The sequence below is a fragment of the Zosterops lateralis genome (assembly GCF_965231275.1).
Source record: "Zosterops lateralis genome assembly, chromosome: 7".
In the NCBI taxonomy this organism is placed as follows: Eukaryota; Metazoa; Chordata; class Aves; order Passeriformes; family Zosteropidae; genus Zosterops; species Zosterops lateralis.
In genome coordinates this window covers 15579231-15600515 of record NC_139767.1, presented here as the reverse complement: position 1 = coordinate 15600515, position 21285 = coordinate 15579231, and the positions used below count along the sequence as shown (strand labels likewise).

General features: G+C 42.6%; 1 protein-coding gene across 18 annotated transcripts in view; it reads right to left on the bottom strand.

Moving 5' to 3' along the window:
* The window catches only part of LOC310911499 (titin-like), a 240789-nt gene that overhangs the window by 169633 nt on the left and 49871 nt on the right, over positions 1–21285 (bottom strand). For 17 of the 18 annotated variants that reach the window (XM_083865081.1, XM_083865086.1, XM_083865093.1 and 14 more), the window contains 32 exons: positions 16592–16870; positions 14971–15534; positions 14229–14510; positions 13843–14121; positions 13200–13478; positions 12825–13103; positions 12414–12701; positions 12017–12295; positions 11635–11916; positions 11249–11527; positions 10860–11138; positions 10487–10765; positions 10083–10370; positions 9705–9983; positions 9261–9542; positions 8861–9139; positions 8444–8722; positions 8071–8349; positions 7681–7968; positions 7213–7491; positions 6727–7008; positions 5850–6128; positions 5461–5742; positions 4680–4958; positions 4267–4554; positions 3782–4060; positions 3407–3685; positions 3027–3305; positions 2638–2925; positions 2215–2502; positions 1052–1333; positions 56–334 (listed from right to left, as the gene is read on the bottom strand). In XM_083865081.1, the coding sequence (XP_083721207.1) occupies positions 56–334; positions 1052–1333; positions 2215–2502; positions 2638–2925; positions 3027–3305; positions 3407–3685; positions 3782–4060; positions 4267–4554; positions 4680–4958; positions 5461–5742; positions 5850–6128; positions 6727–7008; positions 7213–7491; positions 7681–7968; positions 8071–8349; positions 8444–8722; positions 8861–9139; positions 9261–9542; positions 9705–9983; positions 10083–10370; positions 10487–10765; positions 10860–11138; positions 11249–11527; positions 11635–11916; positions 12017–12295; positions 12414–12701; positions 12825–13103; positions 13200–13478; positions 13843–14121; positions 14229–14510; positions 14971–15534; positions 16592–16870 (9285 nt within the window). The remainder of the gene's footprint in view (positions 1–55; positions 335–1051; positions 1334–2214; positions 2503–2637; positions 2926–3026; positions 3306–3406; positions 3686–3781; positions 4061–4266; positions 4555–4679; positions 4959–5460; positions 5743–5849; positions 6129–6726; positions 7009–7212; positions 7492–7680; positions 7969–8070; positions 8350–8443; positions 8723–8860; positions 9140–9260; positions 9543–9704; positions 9984–10082; positions 10371–10486; positions 10766–10859; positions 11139–11248; positions 11528–11634; positions 11917–12016; positions 12296–12413; positions 12702–12824; positions 13104–13199; positions 13479–13842; positions 14122–14228; positions 14511–14970; positions 15535–16591; positions 16871–21285) is intronic. The other variant, XM_083865089.1, reaches the window with a different exon arrangement.

Here is a 21285-nt window from a genome sequence, read left to right as displayed (position 1 = left end):
ACAGCCAGGAGATCAATAAAAGAAGGCAATGATACTGATCCTCTAGCATACTAACCTTTAAATTTCACTGGGCAGGTGCAAGTGTCGCTTCCCACCTCATTCATAGCTTTGCATTGATATTCTCCAGTATCTTGAGATTCCAAATTGAGAATATGAAGACTGGCAATGGAGTGCTTTGCTGTCACCTTGAACTTCTTGCTGCTCCTGACCTGCCTCCGGTCCTTGAACCAAGCCACCTCAAAGGGTGGGGTCCCTGCTATCTCACACTGAAGTATAACATCTGAGCCTTTAAGAGTGTCCACAGGGCTTGGCACCTTGCTAAAAACAGGTGGTTCTATAAAAAAGAATCACATCATAATGTGTGAGCTTTCTTATCTGGGTGGGTTTCTGGATACTAGCAGGAAGCAACATATTCAGGAAGGGAGCCTACGCTTATATTGTAAACACATATTTAGCTTTTAAATATGAGGCCTCACCTCTAAAAAATCCCAGCACTCAGAGCCCAAAGGGCAGAAAATGTGATACTTCTGCACCTGTTTGGAGTCAGTGCTCAGTGTCCGTCCCCAAAAGCCACTCTGCCTGAACTCTGGGGTCACATACTACCTTACATTCCATCTTTCTAGTAATGAAAGCTACATTCAGTGAAGCTCAGCTACACAGCCTCCTCTTCCGTCTTAAATTTCATTCCTCTCAGTATCACTGTGTATAAAAAGGAGGCAGAGGGATGGCTGAAAAGTAGTCCCAGCTCCCTCACTCCCTCCCTCCTGGCTAGTGCTCCATCTAGTCTGGGCGTCTCTTGTGATCTGAAAAGCTTGCCTTGTTCAGCCTGCAACTGATCTAAATGGGGAGACGAGGGAATGACAGCACAGTGCTGAGCACCCACCACTATTTCCTGCCTGATCTCTACTGCTAAAACACAGCAGCATTTAAATGCAAGAGCAGCTGAAGAGACACTGGCCCACTAGCCACCAGCTGCAGCAGCAATGGGCTTTGGAGCTGGGGGCAGGCCTGGCAGCCAGGGATTCTGGTGGAGTGTGAGCCATGTGCTAACCTTTCACTGTGACTGAAGTGCTGCAGCTGGCTGTGCCAGCAGAGTTGTGGGCTTCACAGATGTAATCTCCAGCATCTTCAGTGCTGGCACCCAAGATGGTCAGCATTGCCACGGAGTCTACAAAGGACATGTGCAGCCTGTCGCTTGCCTGGAGTGCCTGATCATTTTTGTACCACACGATTCTGATCTCTGGTGTGCCACTGATTTTACATTCAAGCTGAACTGTGTCTCCCTGCTTCACGAACCGCAAAGCTTCAGGCTTCTTGATGAACTTGGGAGGTTCTGCAGAACAGAGTAAGTATGTAGATAATGACAACATACCTGTTTGCCATGTGAAATCGACAGTGCTGAGCAAGAGTTCTGGGAGGCAAAAGAGTACTACACCAAAAAATTAAAATGGTTACAGAAATTGGCTGCATCCCCAGCCAGAGTTTCCTCTCAAGGAAATACAGAAGATGAAGAAAAGAAGGCAAAGACAACAACTAAAACTATGTTCTGCCAGCTTTGGACCCTGCTGCATGAGACAATCGAAGCTGTAAAAGATACACAAAGAAGGGTTGCTCCACCCAAACAAAATTTTGCTGTTACCTTTGAGTGGTAACAAGTAAGAGGGTTCCCAGGCCAACATGAAAGATTTGACAAGCCCTTCATACCTGGGAGCAACAGAAATAAGGTAGGGATTGTTTCGCTTGCTGATACATCTTTAAAGTATATTTCTGCATGAAAAAATTAAGTGATTAATACTCTGGATTAAATCAACAATTCAGAACTCCTACTGAAATATTTAGCAAATTCAAAAATGTCACCTATGCAGGCCAATAAATGCAAGGTAGAGCTGTATTTACTAATAATTTTCCATGTAGCAATTGCTATGAGTGACTTCCACAGTGACTATAGTTTAACTATTAAAATAAAAAGCAATGTGAGTGCAACTCTCCATACAAACAGATTCACAGAGGTACCTTTCTCCTTGGAGATTTTGCAGGCACACAAGACTTCTGCAGTTACACAGTATGATGGGAGACGGTCATTACATGATTTATGTCTGCAGTCTGGAAAGCTACTTTCTATTTAGTTCTAAACTAGAAATGGTAGAAGATCAAAGAGAAAGATACCTCTTTACCCAAGAAAAAGAAAATGCACAAACAAAGGCGTCTTAATACCTTTGACACTGAGTTGAGCTGAGCAGAAGTCTTTCCCAGCTTCATTACTAGCTTGGCAAGTATACTGGCCAGAGTCTCCTTTACCCACTCTGAGCACTCGAAGGTGAGCTGTGTTGGCTGTGAATGTAATATTGAAATTCCCTCCAGTTCGGATCTCCCGACCATCCTTGGACCATGTTATGTGTATGGGCTGGGCTCCCGTGACATGACATTCAAAATCAGCACTTTCTCCAAAAGGCACATCAATAGATTCTGGTTTGATGTCGAAGACAGGTGCTTGCTTGGGTTCTAGAAACACAAGAAAACCATGTAATATTCATACCTCAGCAAAAAGCTAATCCAACACAAAGATACCATTGCATGCATGAAATAATAAGAGGGAGAAGCCTGTGATCCAAGTAAAAGTTTTATAAGCCAACACACCTGCCACTGTGAGCCTAGCACTTGAGGTGGCAGTGCCCACAGAATTGGTGGCTGTGCAGGAGTATTGCCCAGTATGATTCATCTCAGTTCTCACGAGCTGCAGCACTGCAACGTTATCTACAAAGGATGTGTGCACATTGTGGTCATCCTTTAGCAGCACACCATCTTTGTGCCAAGTGACAGTAATGGGCTCTGAGCCATTGAGCCGACACATAAGCTTAAGGGGTAAACCAGCAGGGTGCTCGATGTCCTTTAATATTCTTGCAAAGGAAGGTGGCTGTTTGCGTTCTGGAAGAAAGCAAGTAAAGGATAAATACACCCCAGGAAGCCACTTTTTTATAGTTTTGCAAGAGAAAAAGAGTTTTAGTAAGCTAATATAAAATCATCACCTTGAACTGTTAAGAGAGCCTTTGTAGATGCAGTTCCTACACTGTTTTCTGCCTTGCAGATATATTCTCCACTGTCACTGATAGCCACTCTGTTGAAAATAAGTGTAGCAACATTGTCTTTAAAGAACACTTTATACTCAGGAGTAGACCTGAGTTTTGTATCACCTTTGTACCAAGACACAGTAATTTCTGGTGTTCCAGCAACGTGGCATTGCAATGTTGTGTAAGAGCCAACTGACACCTCAAGAGGTTCCAAATGTGTAACAAAGTAGGGAGGTTCTGAAAAAAGAGAAGCAATTAGACAGGTGTATTGTGTGCCAGGTTTCGGAAAGCATACACGTGGAAAAAAGGCAAGGAAAAGAAGCAAAGGGAACACACACCTAGGGTAGAGACTACAGCCTCGCAAACATCTCTTCCTGCCTCATTTTCAACATGGCAAGTGTATTCTCCTGCGTCTTCTTTGGTGCTCTCAGGTATTTCCAGGATGCAGGATTTCTCTGTGGTGGTGATGCTACACTTCTGAGATTGTGTGATGGTGTGGCCATTCTTCTTCCATGTTACAGAGATAGGCAGGCTGCCTGTGTAAGTGCCCTCAAGGATGATGGGCTTGCCAGGCTCCACATACTGATCACTCAGTTTCTTCACAAAGACAGCTGGTTCTAATGAAAGGTAAGTCACAAATGTTGAGCACAACATGCCAAATGAAGAGAAGAAAACAATAATTTAAGGTTAACGGAGACATCATCTTTACAAACCTTTTACTGTAAGATGTGTTGTACAATTTACCCGGCCAGCATCATTAGTCACTAGACAAGTGTACTCTCCGCTTTGGGGAGGAGTTACATCAAATAACTCAAGCTCCACAACGGACTCTTCCAAGTATATATTGCATTTGTCCCCTGGCACAAGTTCATTGGCCCCCCTAAACCAGTTAACCTTAAAAGGAGGAGTTCCTCTGACAACACATGTGAAAGTGATGCTTGTGCCAGGCAATACATCCAGAGGCTCTGGGGTCCTCTCAAAAGAAGGTGGCTCTAAATACACAAAAGAAAAAGATAGATGAGACAAATTGCTGCAGCATAGCTCTCATATTTCCACACATCTACTGAAGATAAAGAGCAAAATTTTTATTTTTCTGTCAATAATTTTCCCCAAGAATATTTACAAAAGACTGCAGATAACTTCAAGAGAGAAAGAGAAAAGAATAGCTCAGAGAGCTTCCTGACCATCATATACCCACCTTGTACAGTCAATAAAGCACTGCATTCATCTGAGCCAGCTGTGTTGGTAGCTTTGCAGGTGTAAGTGCCAGTATCTGAGTGGCTCAGTGAATTAATTTCTAAAATACATAGGTTATCTGAAAAGGAGATTTGATGTTTTTCTCCACTGACTAGCTTAAGTCCATTATGGAACCAGGCAACAGAAATAGGAGGTGAACCTGACACTTTACATTCCAACAGTGCTGAGGAACCCAGAACACAAGGGGTTTCCTTTAGTTTTCTTGTGAAAGAAGGAGGAATGATTCGATCTGCATAAGAAAACATAATAAATCCATGGTTAGAGAGAAAATGAGTAAAGAAACAGAAGAAAGGACAGAGAATATGGCGAAACAAAAGCTTTTATAAAAGATAGAAGACAAGCTGCCCAACCAACCTAAAACATCAACTGATGCTGTACAACTGCTTTTCCCCACGTCGTTTTGCACAGCGAAAGTGTACAATCCACCATCTTCCTTTTCTGCATCCATAATTTTAAGTGTAGATACATTATTAAGGAAAGTGATTCTGTATTTTTGGCTGCTGGTCAGTTCTTTGCCATCCTTGAACCACCCAGTGGAAAGCTGTGGTGTGCCTCCTACTTTGCATTCCAAAGTACAGGCATCTCCTATAGTAACTTTCATTGGCTCTGCTTTCTCTACAATGACTGCAGGCTCTGGAAGGAGAAATGGGTAGCGCATATGGTTAAAACAGGGTTTAATTAGTATTAGCTGTAAGTATTATAGCAGTATGAGATGGGATTTGTACATTTGATACTAAGGAAATTTTGATTTGTTAGGGTGTGGAGTTTTTTACGGCTGTTCTTTTCATCTTTTCTGTTACCGTAAACTGCAAATTTCAGATGCTTTCAAAATTAAGTAAAACTATTTTTTAATATTTTAAATAATTTTAAACTATATTTTCATTTAAATTATAAAATATTTTCATCTGCCTCTCTGAGCAGGCATGAGCAAAAGACATGACAGAAATACAGAGTGGTTCCTTTCAACCCTATTGCTGGACAGCTGGAAATATGGAATCTGACTTCTGCTTGTTGGGGAGAGAAGGATGTTTTTTGTTTTGAACTCAAAGGCATAAGTAAAGTATACAGCTGATACCTAACAGCCAAGTTTCTAACTTAAAAAAGAAATTTCCGTGAATTTGTGCTTTTTACCCACCTAGAACAGTTAAGGTAGCCATACACTCGCGACTTCCAGCATCATTTCTGATCTGACAGGTGTATTTTCCAGCACTGCTTGTCTCTGTGCACACAAATTGCAAAGTTGCAATATTTTCCACAAATGTGATCTTTATGTTCTCACTTTCTCTGATTATTTCCTCTCTGTCTTTAAGCCACTGCACAGAAATTGGCTGGGAGCCCTCCACTCTTGCTTGTAACTCTACTGGTTCACCAACAACAACAGTCACGCTGTTTATTTTAGTCAAGAACTTTGGTGGTTCTGAAGAAGAAATACACAGTTACAGTATATACTCACAGTGCTTCCACAAAAAGAGCAATGCAGTGCCCTTGGGAGCGCTGCAGAAGATACAGGTACCAGTACTTTACCTTTGAGCTTCACGGTGCAAATACAAGTGTCACTTCCTACGTCGTTCTGTGCTTTGCACTGATATTCACCAACATCTGCAGCTTCGACATTAAGAATGCGAACACTTGTGTGGTAGTTTTTGGCTGTAACCTTGTACTTCTTACTACTGCGGATTTGTCTCCTATCTTTGTACCAGGCAACATCAAATGGAGGTGTTCCTGAAATCTCACATTCCAGGCTAACCTCAGATCCTTTGACAATGTCTACTGGAGAAGGCTTCCTGCTAAAGACAGGAGGTTCTAACAAGGGAAGAAAGGAACATTTAGAAAGTAGTCTGAAGCTCTTTGATCGACAAAGAGTCTACAGATACCAGCTTCTGGAAAATGGGACTGCTGAGAATATCTACAGAATGGGCAAGACTTCCCTCATTTTCTGGGCACAATATGAAATGAGCTTGCACAAAGGTGAGCATTAAGAGCCCTTAGCTCTCCTTTAGAAAATGTAAACAGAGGGGTGATCTTTGGCAGGGAGGGTACAAGTCTCATTTAGCTGGTAGTGATCTTCCATACAGGGTGTAAAACTGACACTAGCCAGTTTATGTCTGTTCTTTCTCTTTGTATTTCAGCTCCTTGATCTAGCAATTCTCACTACTGTCTGTCTTGGATATTAAAAAGTATATAACTGGGGAGAAAACTAGCTTAGGTGTCATCTGCATTAAAAACATCATCTCTCTTGTTTAGACACTGGCAGAAAAGATGAGGGGGCATCAAGAAACAAACATGACATGAAGAACAGGGCAGTCCTGAAATAAATTAATCTCATGTTCCTATGTATTTCTAAGGGATACAGCCACCAGGGAAAAAAAGGGTGTAGTTGGAGAACAAGAGGACAGCTAACCTTTCACTGTGACTTTGGTGCTACAACTGGCCTTGCCAGCAGGGTTCTGAGCTTCACAGATGTAGTCACCACTCTCATCAGTACTGAGATGATTCATTTCAAGCACAGCCACAGAGTCGATGAAAGATGTCCGGAATTTTTCGCTGGCAACAATTTCATGGTCATTTCTGAACCACACTACTTTCATCTCTGGAGATCCACTTACTTTGCACTCAAGCCGGGCTGAGTCACCCTGCTTGACTACTTTTGCTGCCTCTAGCTTCTTAGCAAACTTGGGGGGTTCTAAAAAACCAAAAAAAGTGGGGTCAGGAAAGTCTGAATCAATACTGGAGAGAAAATAGGTGTGAAAAGAGCCAAACAATTGTGGGTTGCAAACAGAGGGTAGGGAATTCACTTGGCAGTGTATCAAAGATCACCAAGGTGGGCTTGGCAAAAAGAGAAAAGAGAAGGCAAAAAGGCAACAACACAACAAGAAAGAGTGCACACCTGTTACCATCAGTGTTGTAGTGCAAGAGTCACTGCCAACGTCATTTGAAACGTGGCAAGTGTAGTGCCCACTCCTAGAAGAATCCACTGAATAGAGGGTTAAGAACACAGTTGAACCTTCAATCCCAATGAAACAAGTTGGACCAGATACAAGTTCTAAGTCTTCTTTGAACCACTTTACTGTAAAAGGTGGTGTTCCTTTCAGTGTGGCCTTAAACTCCACTGTGGAATCTGGTATGGCTTGCTGGCTTTCAGGTTTTACTAAGAAGCTTGGTGGCTCTGCAGTTTTTAAGAAAAAGACACAGTTTCATCAGAAATGTCTAAGAATGAAGAAAATCAGTGAGGCAAGCATGGAGACCAAGTTTTCAGTATTAACATTAAGATGTATAAGAGTAATAGGTTAGCATAAGATTTAAGGTATTTTCCCAGCAGTTAACACAGATAAGAAATAGCAAAAGAGTTTCAAACCTTTCACAGTCAGGACAGCACTGCAAGAATCGTTTCCAGCAATGTTAGAGACACTGCATGTGTAATTTGCACTGTCTGCCAGCTCTAGATTAGCAATCTCGAGTGACATAGTGTTCTCATGGCACAGGCTTCTATATTTTGCACTGTCAGTTATCTCTTTTCCGTCCTTAAACCATTTTGCGACAATGGGTAGTGACCCAGAGACTTTGCACTCCATTTGGATAGAAGATCCCAGAATGGTATCCTTTTTGGTTAACTTTTTGATAAATACAGGAGGAATTGATTGATCTGCCCAACACAAAAAATAGCAAAAACACACTTGTTAACTTCTTGCTTATCTTTCATGGAGATTATTTTTCATTCCCTCCCTGATGGATTGGCAATACAAACCTAGCACAGTCAGAACAGCTTCACAGGTGCTACTTCCAAAGTCATTTTCAACCTTAAAACTGTATGTACCACTATCCTCCTTTGATACAGGTTCGATCCTGAAACTGGCCACATTGTTTTCAAAGCTCATTGTGTAGTATCTACTGGGCAGGAGCTGCTTGCCGTCTTTGTACCATCTTATTCGGAGCTCTGGTGTCCCAGCCACAGTACACTCCAAAGTCACGGGGTCTTTTTCAGTGACTTTAAGTGATTTAGCCTTCTCTATGATCCGTGCAGGCTCTGAGGTACAAAGAGTATAAAAATTAGAGCAGTTAGCTACATAGATAGAGAACTGACTTTCCAAGTGGTCATCAAGGTTACACCTTGTACACACCTTGTACAAAAAGCAAAGCAAAGCACTTCTCCACTCCAGATTCATTCTTTGCCTGACAGGTATATCTCCCTCTGTGGCTGAGTTCAACATTAGTAAGCTTCAGTGTGGCCACCCTGTTCTCAAAGGTAATGTGGTGGTGCTCATCATCTTCTAGTATTTTCTCATCTTTTATCCATGACACAGATAAGGGTTGAGCACCTGCTACAGTGCACTGGAAGAATGCATCACCTTTCAAAATGCTAGTGATGTTCTCCAGCTTCTTGACGAAGGACGGTGGTTCTGTTGTGTGAGTGTTGTTGTTCAGAAGAGAAGTCATGGAAAGGGAAGAGGAGAAAGAGAGATCACATAAAGTAATCCCAGTTGCTACACTTTAGGTGGGGCATATAATGTTTGATGTGTGTTTCCTAGAGGACTGACCTTTTAAGCTGAGTCTTGTGCTGCAAGAACAGCTCCCACCTTCATTTGATATAATACACTGATATTCACCAACATCCGAGATGTCACAGTTAGTCACATTGAGAGTAAAGACTGATTCTTTGGTGGAGATGGCATATTTCTTGCTGCTGAACATCTCCTTATTGTTCTTCAGCCACTTCACCTCAAATGGAGGGGTACCAGTCACCTCACACTCTAGTGTGGCCTCTGAACCCTTCACTACCTCAGTGGGACGCAACTCCCGAACAAAGGTTGGAGGCTCTATAAAGAAGAATGAAGGGAAAGTAGATAGTAACCTTAAATAGTTTTGAGGGGAGAAGAAGTATCTCCTACTTCCTCACCCCAGATATGTGACAGAGATGACAAGATGTTCAAAACCAACCTTTTACTTTCAGCTCGATGCTGCAGCTCTCACTACCTGCATCATTGTGGGCTTCGCAAACATAAATCCCACTATCTGCCACTCTGGCTTGAGTGACTCGCAAAGTGGCTAAGCCATCTACGAAGGAGATGCCATACTTAGCTTGGTCAGTCACTTCATTCCCATCCAGGTACCATGTAATGTGGATCTCTGGTGTGCCTACTACCTGGCACTCAAACGTGGTGGACTGTCCTTCACGCAAAGCTACTACAGAAGTTGGCATCTGAATAAATCTGGGGGGCTCTAGAAGATGGACAGAGAAGTTGAGGCTTTATAATATTCAAGGTAGGAATAAAAAAACCCCAGAATTTAAAGAAAAAAAAAAGGTGAAAAGGCTTTCTCCCCCTCCCACCAAAACTGCACAAAAAAATCAGAACCAAAAAATTAGAAGATTGGGTTGCACACCTTTTACAAACAGAGTTGCTTTGCAGGTTGCAGTCCCCACATCATTGCTTATCTGACAAGTGTAGTTCCCAGAATCAGATGTCTTAGCTGAGAAGAGCTCCAGAACACTAGAAGTGTCGTCCTTCCAGACAGATCGACTGGCTCCAGACAGGAGCTCCTGGCTGTCTTTAAACCACTTTATCTGCAGAGGAGTGGACCCTTTCACCAGTGCTTTGAACTGAACCCTAGCATTGGGCACAACCTCCTGAGACTGGGGTTTTTCCACAAAATATGGCGGTTCTATAATATGCAAAAAGGAAGAAAGGGGATTACTCTGAGATGGGGAAATCCAAAATTACAAATGAGAGACCTAACACAAGACAAAGAAGGAACTCAAACCTTTGACTGTTAAGAACCCGCTGCATTGGTTACTTCCTGCTTTATTTGTTGCTTCACAAGTGTAAGAGCCACTGTCTGTGCCTTCCAGTTTATTTATTTCCAGAAATGCAGTATTATCATGGAAAGAGTATTTGTGCTTTTCACTTGCTGTTATTTCTTGGCCATCCTTGTACCACTGGATACTTATAGGATGTGAACCAGACACTATGCACTCCAGATGGACAAAAGACCCCTTAATGCTGTCCATTTTCTTGAGTTTTTTGGTGAATTTAGGTGGTATAATGAGATCTATCCAAGACAGAGTAAAAAGACAAAATATGAAATTCAGTTGCGATTGTGGCAGTTGTCAGCTCAGGAAAACATTTTGTATCTAAAAGCAATAATAAGAAAGAGCCCATACCCACCTAGGACATTAATGCTGGCAGAACAGCTACTGCTCCCAACGTCATTTTGAACCTCAAAAATGTATTCTCCACTATCTTTCTTATCAGCATAAAGCACTTTTAAGACTGAGACAGTATCTGTAACACTGATCTTATATTTCGGGCCCAATGTCAGTTCCTTGCCATCTTTGAACCATTTGGCTGTAATAGGTTTTGTTCCTGAAAATTTACACTGCAAGGTTGCTGGATCCCCCTCAGTCACATCTATTGACACAGCCTTGTCCACAATTGTAGCTGGTTCTGTTGTAAACAAGGAGATAGAGTGTTAAGTGCATCTGTTAAAATCCCAAGGGAACTGTCTCAGATCATTGCAAGCCCTCAGAGTAAGACCAACCTTTGACAGTCAGCAGAGCAGAACACCTCTGAATTCCTGCCTCGTTTTTAGCCTGACAGAAATATTTCCCATCATGTTTCAGCTCAATAGATCTCACCATAAGAGTGGCAACATTGTTCACAAAGGTCATTTTGATATTGTTGTCTTCAATCACTTCATCATTGTCTTTCAACCAGGACACAGTGATGGGCAAGGAACCTTTAACAGCAGCCTGAAACACAACTGTTCCCCCTCGAAGGGAGCTAATGTTTTCTATCTTCTTCAAAAACTGCGGAGGCTCTGGCAGGAAGAAAGTAGTTATGTAAGTACAAGTCTGGGGTGTAACAGTGTGGCATGGAAACCACACTGGGATAAGAGCATGCTTGTGGTGTTCTGCACCTTGCACTAACCTTTTAGTGTGACCTCTGAACGGCAGAGGCAGCTCCCAACATCATTTGTTACTCTACACTCATACTCGCCAACATCAGAAGCATCAAACCTGAAAACGTGGAGGCTAATCAAAGATTTCTCAATGCTTATTCTGTACTTCTTACTGCTCCGCACGGGTTTATCATCTTTCACCCAAAACACTTCAAAGGGTGGTGTGCCGAGCACCTCACACTCCAGAACTACATCAGAATCCTTCAGGACTTCCATGGATTGAAACTCCTTGCTAAAATAAGGTGACTCTACAGTGCAAAAAAGAAAGTGCAATTTGCATTAATCATACGTCTGAAGCCGGTACCACTATACTGAGTTTAAAGATACAAACTGTGTGGCTGGATGTCACACACACCTTTGACTGTAACAACACTACTGCAGATATCTTTTCCAGCGTCATTTTTGGCTTCGCAAATGTATTCCCCACTGTCTTCAGTATCAACCTCTGAAACATGGAGTATTGCCAAAGATTTTGTAAAAGATATCCTGTATTTGTCACTCTCTTTCAGCTCTCTATCATCCTTGAACCACGTGATTTTAATCTCAGGAGTACCAGTGACTTCACAGGTCAGCTCAGCATATCCACCTTTCTTTACCAGATGAGTTGGCTCTAGCTTCTCCTTGAAGGCAGCAGGTTCTGTGGATTTAAGAAGAGTGTTCAGGACAAAGAACACAGGAAAGAGTGCTGCTGTGTTAAACCAGCAGCTAGAATTTTAAATACGAGTAAGAACGCAAACCTTTCACAAATAAGTTTGCACTGCATGTTACTGAACCAGCTACATTGGAGACTTTGCAGGTGTATTTTCCAGAGTCAGACGGTTTAACTGCATAGAGCTCCAAGTAACTTGCTAAGGCTTCTGTCATAATGTAGCAGGATCCTCCTGTCAGCAATTCAGTATCACCTTTAAACCATTTCACTGTCAGTGGTGTTGTGCCTTTAAACATTCCTTTGAAATGTACAGTTGATGCAGGCAATACATCTTGAGACTCTGGTTCTACAGTGAAGCTGGGTGGCTCTGGATTGCGTTGAAAGGAAAAAATTGTCAAGAGTAAGAGAGGGCTTGTACTTTGGAACAGGAAAGTATTATCACAAGATAAGCAAAATTCCAAGAAAAGTGAAACAAATTGCCAAACCTTTTATAAACAAAGTGCTACTGCTCTCTTTGCTACCAGCAGAGTTTGTGGCTCTGCAAATGTAGACCCCAGCGTCATTTGCATCTAGGCGTTTTATTTCCAAAGATGCTGAGCCTTCTGCAAAGTGTACTGTGTACTTGGCACCTGAAGTGATCTCAGTATCCTGCTTAAACCATGAGACAGTCATTGGAAGAGAGCCTGAGATTTTGCAGTCTAGGCGGCACGAGGCGCTAATGACGCTGTCAATATTCTTCAGTGGTTTAGTAAAGAAGGGAGGGATAGTGCGATCTGTTGGGAATGAAAAAAATGACAGAAAGGAACACATGAGCAAAACAGGAGTGCTGTTCTGCTTCTGGCTCTGTTGGGCAAAGAGCAGAGCAACTGGGCTCTTTGCAAAGAGGCAGTACCAACCTAGGACAGTGAAGCTGGTAGTACAAGAGCTGATGCCCACATCATTGGATATCTCAAAGGTGTATTCACCACTGTCCTGCATTTCGGTGGCATAGAACTTGAGCTGGGCAATGTTATTTTTGAAGCTGATCCTATATTTTTTGCTGGCAGGTAGTGTCTTTCCATCTTTGAACCATTTGGTTTTCAGTTCTGGAGTGCCTGTGACAGTGTACTCCAAAATAGCTGGTTCCCCAGCTGTAACCTGGATTATTTCGGCTTTTTCAATTATTTTGGCAGGTTCTACAACAGAATTAAACAACTGGTGTTAAGGACAAAAGGAAATTTCTTCCCCTGTCAGGTGAGAGACTGCAGGGATCACAGCACTTCTTCACTGACCTTTCACTGCCAGTTCACCAAAGCAGGACTGACTTCCTGCATCATTCTCAGCCACACAGGTGTATTTGCCACCAGAGCTCAGCTGGACTCCGGTAATTTGCAGTGTTGCTAGGCCATGATCAAATGTCACTCTCACATTGTTATCATCTTTAATAATGTCTTTGCCCTTCATCCATGTCACAGAAATAGGCTCTGACCCTTTCACTACGGCCTGTAATGTAACACTATCTCCAGCCAGAGCTGTCACATTTTCGATTTTCTTAACAAAAGTTGGTGGTTCTAGTTCAAAGACAGACAAGAAAAAATACTCATTTACTATTACATCATCACATAAAATCTGATACTTAAAGACAGTTTTATAAGACAGTATGTGCAGTACATGTCACAATTCAACAAAAGAGCAGGCAAGTTGGAGAACTGCTTTCTCCAGCTGGGAGCTAATGGCCCATTAATCTCAATGTTCTTCAAATTCACAGGTTTGACACCAGATAAGACTCAAGCCACACACAGAATTTTAAGAGAAGAAGATATTCTTTCTCCCCAGTCTCCCCAATGTCCCACAAATCCAAAGAAAAGACATTTTATGAAATAAGACGTTTTTGCCAATCCCTTCAGTAAGTGGAGTTTTCTCTCTCCCACTGACCTTTCAAGATGTATGTGGCGCTGCACATGCACTTCCCAACTTCGTTAGCTATCACACACTCGTATTCACCAACATCTGCACTATTAAATGAGGACACCTCCAAAGAAATAACAGCCTTCTGAGAGGTCAACCTGTATTTTTTACTACTGCGAATCTGCTTCTTGTCTTTGTACCAGCTAATCTCAAAGGGGCCAGTGCCAGCAACCTCACACTGAAGAACAGGGTTTGTTCCCTTCACTAGCTCTGCAGGTTCAAGTGTTCGGATGAAAGACGGAGGCTCTATAAAAGCAGCAAGAAAGAATTAGTCAATTATGCAAAAAAAAAAAAAAAAATAAAAAGGAAGGTTTTTTTCAGGCATGTGACTGGCAGCAACAAGAAGGACAGACCTTTGACAACCACTTCGGTGGTGCAACTGTCACTTCCAACCTCGTTGACAGCTTCACATGAGTAGGTCCCAGTGTCATCAACTTTCATTTCCAAAATATCTAACACAGCCACAGAATTGACAAAGGACATCCTGTGTGTGTTACTTTCATGGATTTCCTTATTGTTCTTGAACCAAGTAACCTGGATTTCAGGAGACCCTTTGATTTTGCATTGAAGGCGTGCAGAGTCTCCTGGGGTCAGTAAATAAGATGGATCGACCTTCTTCACAAAGGATGGTGGTTCTGAAAATGGGAAGAAAAGGGAAGAGAGGGGAAGAGATGGTAAAAAGGGGAAGAAGGGGAAGAGGAAAGGGGCAGGAAAGGGAAAAAGAAAAGGGAGAAAGAAAAGAAAGCTGAAATAAAAAGCTTTGAAAGATTGCTTCCCAGAGCAAGAACAAAATACAACTTGACAAGAGATCAGCATCATCTTTGCTGAGCTGCAGCTTCTGTGGGTTTTGCTTTTCCTCTTCATCCCTGCAGGCAAGAGCAATTCTTGATTTTCTCTAGTGAAAGAAATACTGATGTAACACAGTGTGCACTTTAAAGCAGCAGGGGAAAAGACTTCATGGGGAATGGACCAAGACCATGGCAGGTCTGAGAAGAATTCACAGTGTAATTTCAGCCCAAAGAAGTCTTTTGCCTGTGAGAAAAGAATGTGGAACCCAAGAAGACAGAAAGTAAAGGGGGCATAGAGCTATCTTACCTCTGACTGTGACGCTGGCAGAAGAGGAGCTGCTTCCTGCATCATTTGAAGCAGTACACACATAGTGGCCTGAGTCTTTGAGCTTAGCCAGAGGAATCTCAAGTGAGGCTATTTTGTCTTCAAAGTAAATCTTATAATCTTTGCCTGGAGGGATTTTGTTTCCATCCTTTGTCCACCCTACAGTTACTTTCCTGTCTTCATCTACCTGGCATTCAAGGCGTATTTTTTTATTAACTGCTGACTGTACTGACTGCAATTCTTTAATGAAGTGGGGCTTGTCTATAATGACCATTTCAGTCTGGCAAATATCAGCCCCAAACTTGTTGGAAGCCTTGCAAGTGTAAACCCCTCTGTCACTAGCGGTAAGAAGGGAAATTTCTAAAACATGTTTATTTTCCACTTTGGAGATCTTGTGGTGGTCTGATGGGGAAATAGTTGTTCCATCTTTCTGCCAGGTGATGTCGATGACTGGAGTGCCCGAAACAGTACACAGGAACTTGGCACTTTTGCCAACAAAAGTAGTAATAGGTTCAGGTCTGGTAAGAAACGTTGGTGGAAATGCCTCTGCAAAACAAAGGGGTTCAATGTTATCAAGAGGTAAGGAACAGAGCCACATTTGCCAGGAACAGAGAGCAAGAGGCCAGCTTGTCACTGGACACTCTTAAGCAGAAGAAAACAGCAGTGAATGAGATAAGAGGTTTTAAAGATGATAAATTTTGGCTTTTGGTTTTGTATTTCTTCAATCTATGTATTGCTCCAGAGCTTGAACCATTTTGAATCTCTGGAGCAATGTACAAACTAAAGGAAAATAAACAAAAAGCCAGAAATTCTTCCCCCAAGCTGACATGTTTGCGCACTGTTCTCTCAAGATGGGCAAGTTTGCAAGCATTCATGTGCCTTTTTCTAGTCTCTAGCACCTAGTGCTTAGCAAAGACCACAGAAGGAGTCCTCCCAGAAAGAGAAAAGTCAGAGTAACAAAAGTCATCATACAAGAAACACCCAAAAGATGATGGTTTTTTGTTTGATTTTTGTTTTCTTTTAAGAAAACCCCCTGCTGTATAGCTCTCAATAGACTCAAAAGTTTGTAAATTGAAACCCTTTAAACCTTCCTTTGTTTAAGAAGATTTATTTCCCCAGTCACAGAGTTTCCCTTTGGCCACGGCACAAAGATGTTCAGGTATGCAGGTCTGCATAACCTGTGTCGCAAATATAGTTGCAGGATAAATTGAGGGTGCTAGGATAATCACACAGTGACTATTACACCAAGAAATCAGATTTAAAAGTGTTTCTTGTGGTCTCAAAGTTAAATAAATCTTCTTCAAGAATGTATTCACAAAGCAATCCCATGCTGTTTCTCCCTGCTCTCTTTCCCCCTTCTTTCTTTCCCTCTGAAACTTTTTCACACTGATTCCCTTCTCTTCATACAGAAAGCACCCAAAAGCAGCATTCTCAAAAGGTATTCCTTTTCTATGCTTGTGCCTGCCACAATTAGGTGTGGATTATGTATTATAATGGCAATCAAGAACCCTACCATAAACATGTGCAAGTATAGAAGTGAAAGTATGACAATACTCCAAGATATCTTATGGAAAAGGAGAAGCATTTGAAAGTCTGTACTTACCAGTTACTGTCAAAACAGCTGTAGAGCTTACACTGCCATGCTGGTTGGAAGCCTTACAGCTATATTCCCCACAGTCAACAACTTGAGGCCTTGGGATCTCCAGTGTGGAGAGGTAGTTGGAGGAGCGAATGGTGTATTTGTCCCCATCATATATCTCTCTTCCGGCTTTGTACCACTGGAACTTGACATTGGGAGCCATCTCTACCTCACAGGTGAACTTGGCCACATGATTTACAGCCACTTCCAAGGGCTCAAGCCTTCTCCTCAGGATCGGTGCAACTGAAATTGGAAGCAGAGAATAACTCAAAACCCTGCCTGCTGACATTCTGAAATTAAGTGATTGACTGGCTGAAAAAAATACCCAAAAAGGTGACATACTTGCATTTTACATAAAGTGACTGTAAAAGTAAAAACATCTTTAAGAAATGAAAGCAGTACTAGGCTCAGCGGACTGTCTTACAGTGCATAATGACACAGGAAACAATGCTGACATTGGAAAAACAAAGTGAACTAGCAATGCATAGAAATAGCAATAGGATATAAATATATAGTAACATATCCTGGAGTTGTGAGAAATGATGGTGTGAATGAGAAATAGTGGTGAATTTGTGCAATGACTCTAAGGAGTGAGAGAAGGTGAAGCAGTGACAAAAACAGGAAGAGCAGGTCCACTTCTCAGGCAAGAATAGGAGAAATGGTAAGGATCGAGAAACAGCTTTGTCCTGACCATGCTAGTGCAATGAAACAACAAAGTTCCTGACCAAAGACTAGGGTAATGGGAGGGAGGGGCCTCGCAATGTGGTAGAAGAACCATCAATCCAGAGAGAGAGGGATCCCTCTGATTAGTGGCATGATGGTATTAATATTGTATCTCTGTCCAAAGATACACATAGTAGGGGAGGTTCATTAGTAGAGCAGTATATTAAAAAGATTATTTTATCCCCATAATCCAACCTTTTTTAACAACTGTGAGTTTTGCTGCTATTGCTCCTTTTCCACCTTGATTCAGCACCTCATAGGTGTACTCTCCTTGGTGAATCTGCCCACACACTTTGCTTATTACTAGTGTGTATGTGTCCTGATCTTGCAAACACTTGAATTTGTTGCCTGAAGAGACCAGTTTGCCCTCAAAGTACCAGTTCACTTCTCTGACATTTGTTATGACAGACACCAATCTGACACTCTCCTCTTCCTCCACAACAGTGTCAACCAGTTTGCTGTGTATGATGGGATAGCTTTCTTTGCCCAGCTCATCCTCTTGCTTTCCAGCTCTAGTTTCCAGACCCTCTCTGCCCTCTTCCTCACACTTTTCTTCCCTTTTCTCTTTCCTTTTCAGTATTTCTGTGGGTGTCTCAGTAAGAACACCTGCAGAGACTACATCAGCAGTGGCTATAGCTGCACCTACATTCTTGATTTGACCATGCTCAGTCACAATGTTGATTACTTGCACAGACAAAGAGTGTTCCAGTGGTATTTTTGCCTCCATAGTCTTCTCAGCCTGCTGGGGCTCCAGCTCAAAGATTTCATCACATGATTTTCCTGAGAGAAGTGGACTGGCAGAGAATGGCAGTGCTTTAGATTTTTCACCAGTCAGGGGATATTTATTTTCACAAAGAAAGGAATAGAAAACTTCCTTCAAGATTGTTTTCTGGTCAGCTGTCTGAATGTTGACTTCTGCCAAGGAGACTTGGATTTCTATGGGACTGCATCCTCCTGTGGTCACAACATACATGCACAAAGTATGTGTATTCTCCTTGGTGATGTTTCTTGCCTGTACTTTAATATCTTCCTTATCAGCCAACCATTCTGAAAACAAGAGGTTTTTCTCACTTACCACTGCAGCTTTCAGTGCATTTCTGATTTGAGACTTTATGTCTAAGCTGCAGGGAACCAGAGCAGTGAGCTCACTGTCTTTGTTGAGGATTTGCCTTGGCTGGAGCTCATGAGAGTACATTGTTTCATGGGATTGCCTCTCTGCCCTCTGCCACTGCTTAAGTGGCTTGGAAAGATCAACATGTTCTTCCCCCATGGACTGGTCTTCTTCCAGCAGCAAGGGAAGTCTCACAGCCTGTCCCTCATGTATTCCTGTAGCAAAATATTCCTTTGCTGTTTCCAGGAAAGAAATGTTCTCCAGGGGGACAGCTTGGCCCCCAGTGAAGACCAATTCAGAGAGAAATCTGGGTTCAGCCTTCAGCTCACCTTGTGCTATCTGAAAGCCCTCAAGGATCTGGATTTGGTCACCATCCAAGGCATGGCTCTCAGTGGTGCTTGACACTTGTAGAAGGGTTTGGGAAGCCTCTGTCTTCAGAGCAGCCAGTTGCTCTGTTGCTTTGGGAAGCACTTTCTCTTTGGGCATGAGTATCTGTGCAGCTACAGTCCCAAGGCAGCCTGGCAGATGTGCCTCCATCACTGCTGCAGGCACCACACCCTGGGGGGCAGCAGGGCAGGTTTCCAGAGGCTCTGCCAGAAGCCCACTGCTCTGTTGTATTGTGGCCGCCTGGGTGGGCATCTCTTCAACACTCTGTGCTGCCAGGCAGGTTAGTGGCAGGCCAAGCAAGACGTCCTCCCTGGACAGCATGTACACTGCCTGGATCACCTGGAGCTGCAGGAGGGTTGAAGGCTCTCTGAAAGGCTCAAGACTGAGTGCTTCTTCGATTGCAGAAAGCTCACCAGTCTCCTTGTAAAAAAGGGGGATTTGGTTCTCTGCCACTGCAGAGTGCTGCAAAGCTGGGCTCTGCCTGCACACACCTTGCTCCCTGGGGAGCACAAGGAGCTCAGCAGAGCACGTGGCTTCACCCAGGGCACTCACAGACACTACACTCATGTGTAGAGCCCAGTGTCCTCCTGCACGCAGTCCCACATGGTCAGGGAGCCCGAGCCATCCGGGTGCTGAGCAATGGAGTGACGTGCACCAGAGCAGAGCTGCTGGCTCCCCTTGGACCACAGCACATAAGGGCACAGCTTCCCCACCACAGGGTACTCAAAGACTGCCGTCCAGCCAGCTGCACAATGCACACTGTCTGGCTCCCTGGCAAAGCAAGGGAATCGTGGCTTCCTCTGGCACACGTGGAGCTGGGCGCTGCAGCTGGTCTCACCGTGCACATTGCTGGCCACACATGCATACTCACCCTCATCCTGCACATCTGCATATGGGAGGATGAGGCTGTGGTCATTGCCAGTAAATACTAACTTAAAGCCCGTGCTTGGGGTTAGCTTTGTACTGTTGAAAAACCACTGGATTTTGGGTATGGGGCTGCCAGTAACAGTAACAGAGAGCCTAGCTACATCTCCCTGCCAGACTTCAACATCTGAGACCTGTTTGAGGAAAACAGGGGCTTTGCCCTCTTTCTCAATTTTCATTTTTGCTTTGCTGAAATAAACTGGTTTTCCAGGCTCAAATTCAAGTATTTTCTCTCTATCAGGCAACGGAAGGCCGCTATTGTAGCCTTCATTTCTTCCTTCCTCAGAAGAGGCAGTAAGAGACCTAGTGATGTCTGTATGGAAAAAAAATTTTTAGTTTTACTAGAATACTTATGAGAACACTCAGAGATAGCAATACACAGTGTTAGGGCAGCTATTTTTCTATAGCTGGAGGCTTTCTTAATATTATACAGCAGCTAGCAATGAACAGGAGGTCTGTGTTGTCCCCTTACTGTCACATCTGCCAAAATGAGTAAGACATGCTGTGTTGCCAGGTTGCTTAAGAATTTCCTATCTTGATCAGGATGGGTGTGTCTTTAAACCTGACATCACAGTATGGGTTAGGCATATCCCTCCAGGGTGCACTGTGCAAGTAACAATCAAGCAACATTGATGCATTTCACAGATATAATTAAAGTGGTATGTGTCATACATATTTGTATGTACATCTATGCAAACAAGTACAGCAGAATAGTGCTAAGATCCCGATTCAATTCAAAACACCAACAAAAAAAGCAGAATGCCACAATTAGGATTGAATCCCACCCTGCCCCAAACCAACCAATAAACCCACAATCTTTTCAGCACACTAACCTTTTTTTCTGATGCATAGTTCATCTCTTTAAACTCTGTATTTTGTCTAGCACACCAAAAGATTACCTCTACCTTACCAGCTTTGTCTTGGTTTCGTCATTAGACCCTTAAGTTTACAGCATCCTTATTACAAACATCACAAGTTTAAACACTTGATTAAGTATAATTGATTTAAATCTCTGCTTTTGAGCTCCTCCCTGCCAAAATATGGCATATTAAAACTCCCACAACATCAGAGAAAAAGAGAACAGACTTTTATATTTTTTTGTATTCTTGCCTTTGTGAAATTATAGATATATGTGTTGGACAACTTTTGTTCCAATAATAGTTTAAAAATGAGAGGAAACAGAGGTCAAGAACATCTCTGTAGATGTTTGACAATAGAAACATCACTGAAATATGAAATTTACAGGAATGGAACAATTCATGAAAAGCACAATGCAAGGAAAACCTTTGGAAATGAAATACTGTTGTCCTGACTGAGTCAAGTTACCTCAGTCAAGACCAAGAGTATTTGATGCTGGAAAGATATAAGAGTTTTAAGAAAAGGAATAAATGTGTGAATGGATTAAGGTTTCTAGGTAATGCAACAGTGAACCTTGATAAGCTTCTCAATTACAGTGTCCTCAATTTTAAAACTTATTGAGAGATAAGAATTTTTTGCAACACTCCAACGACAA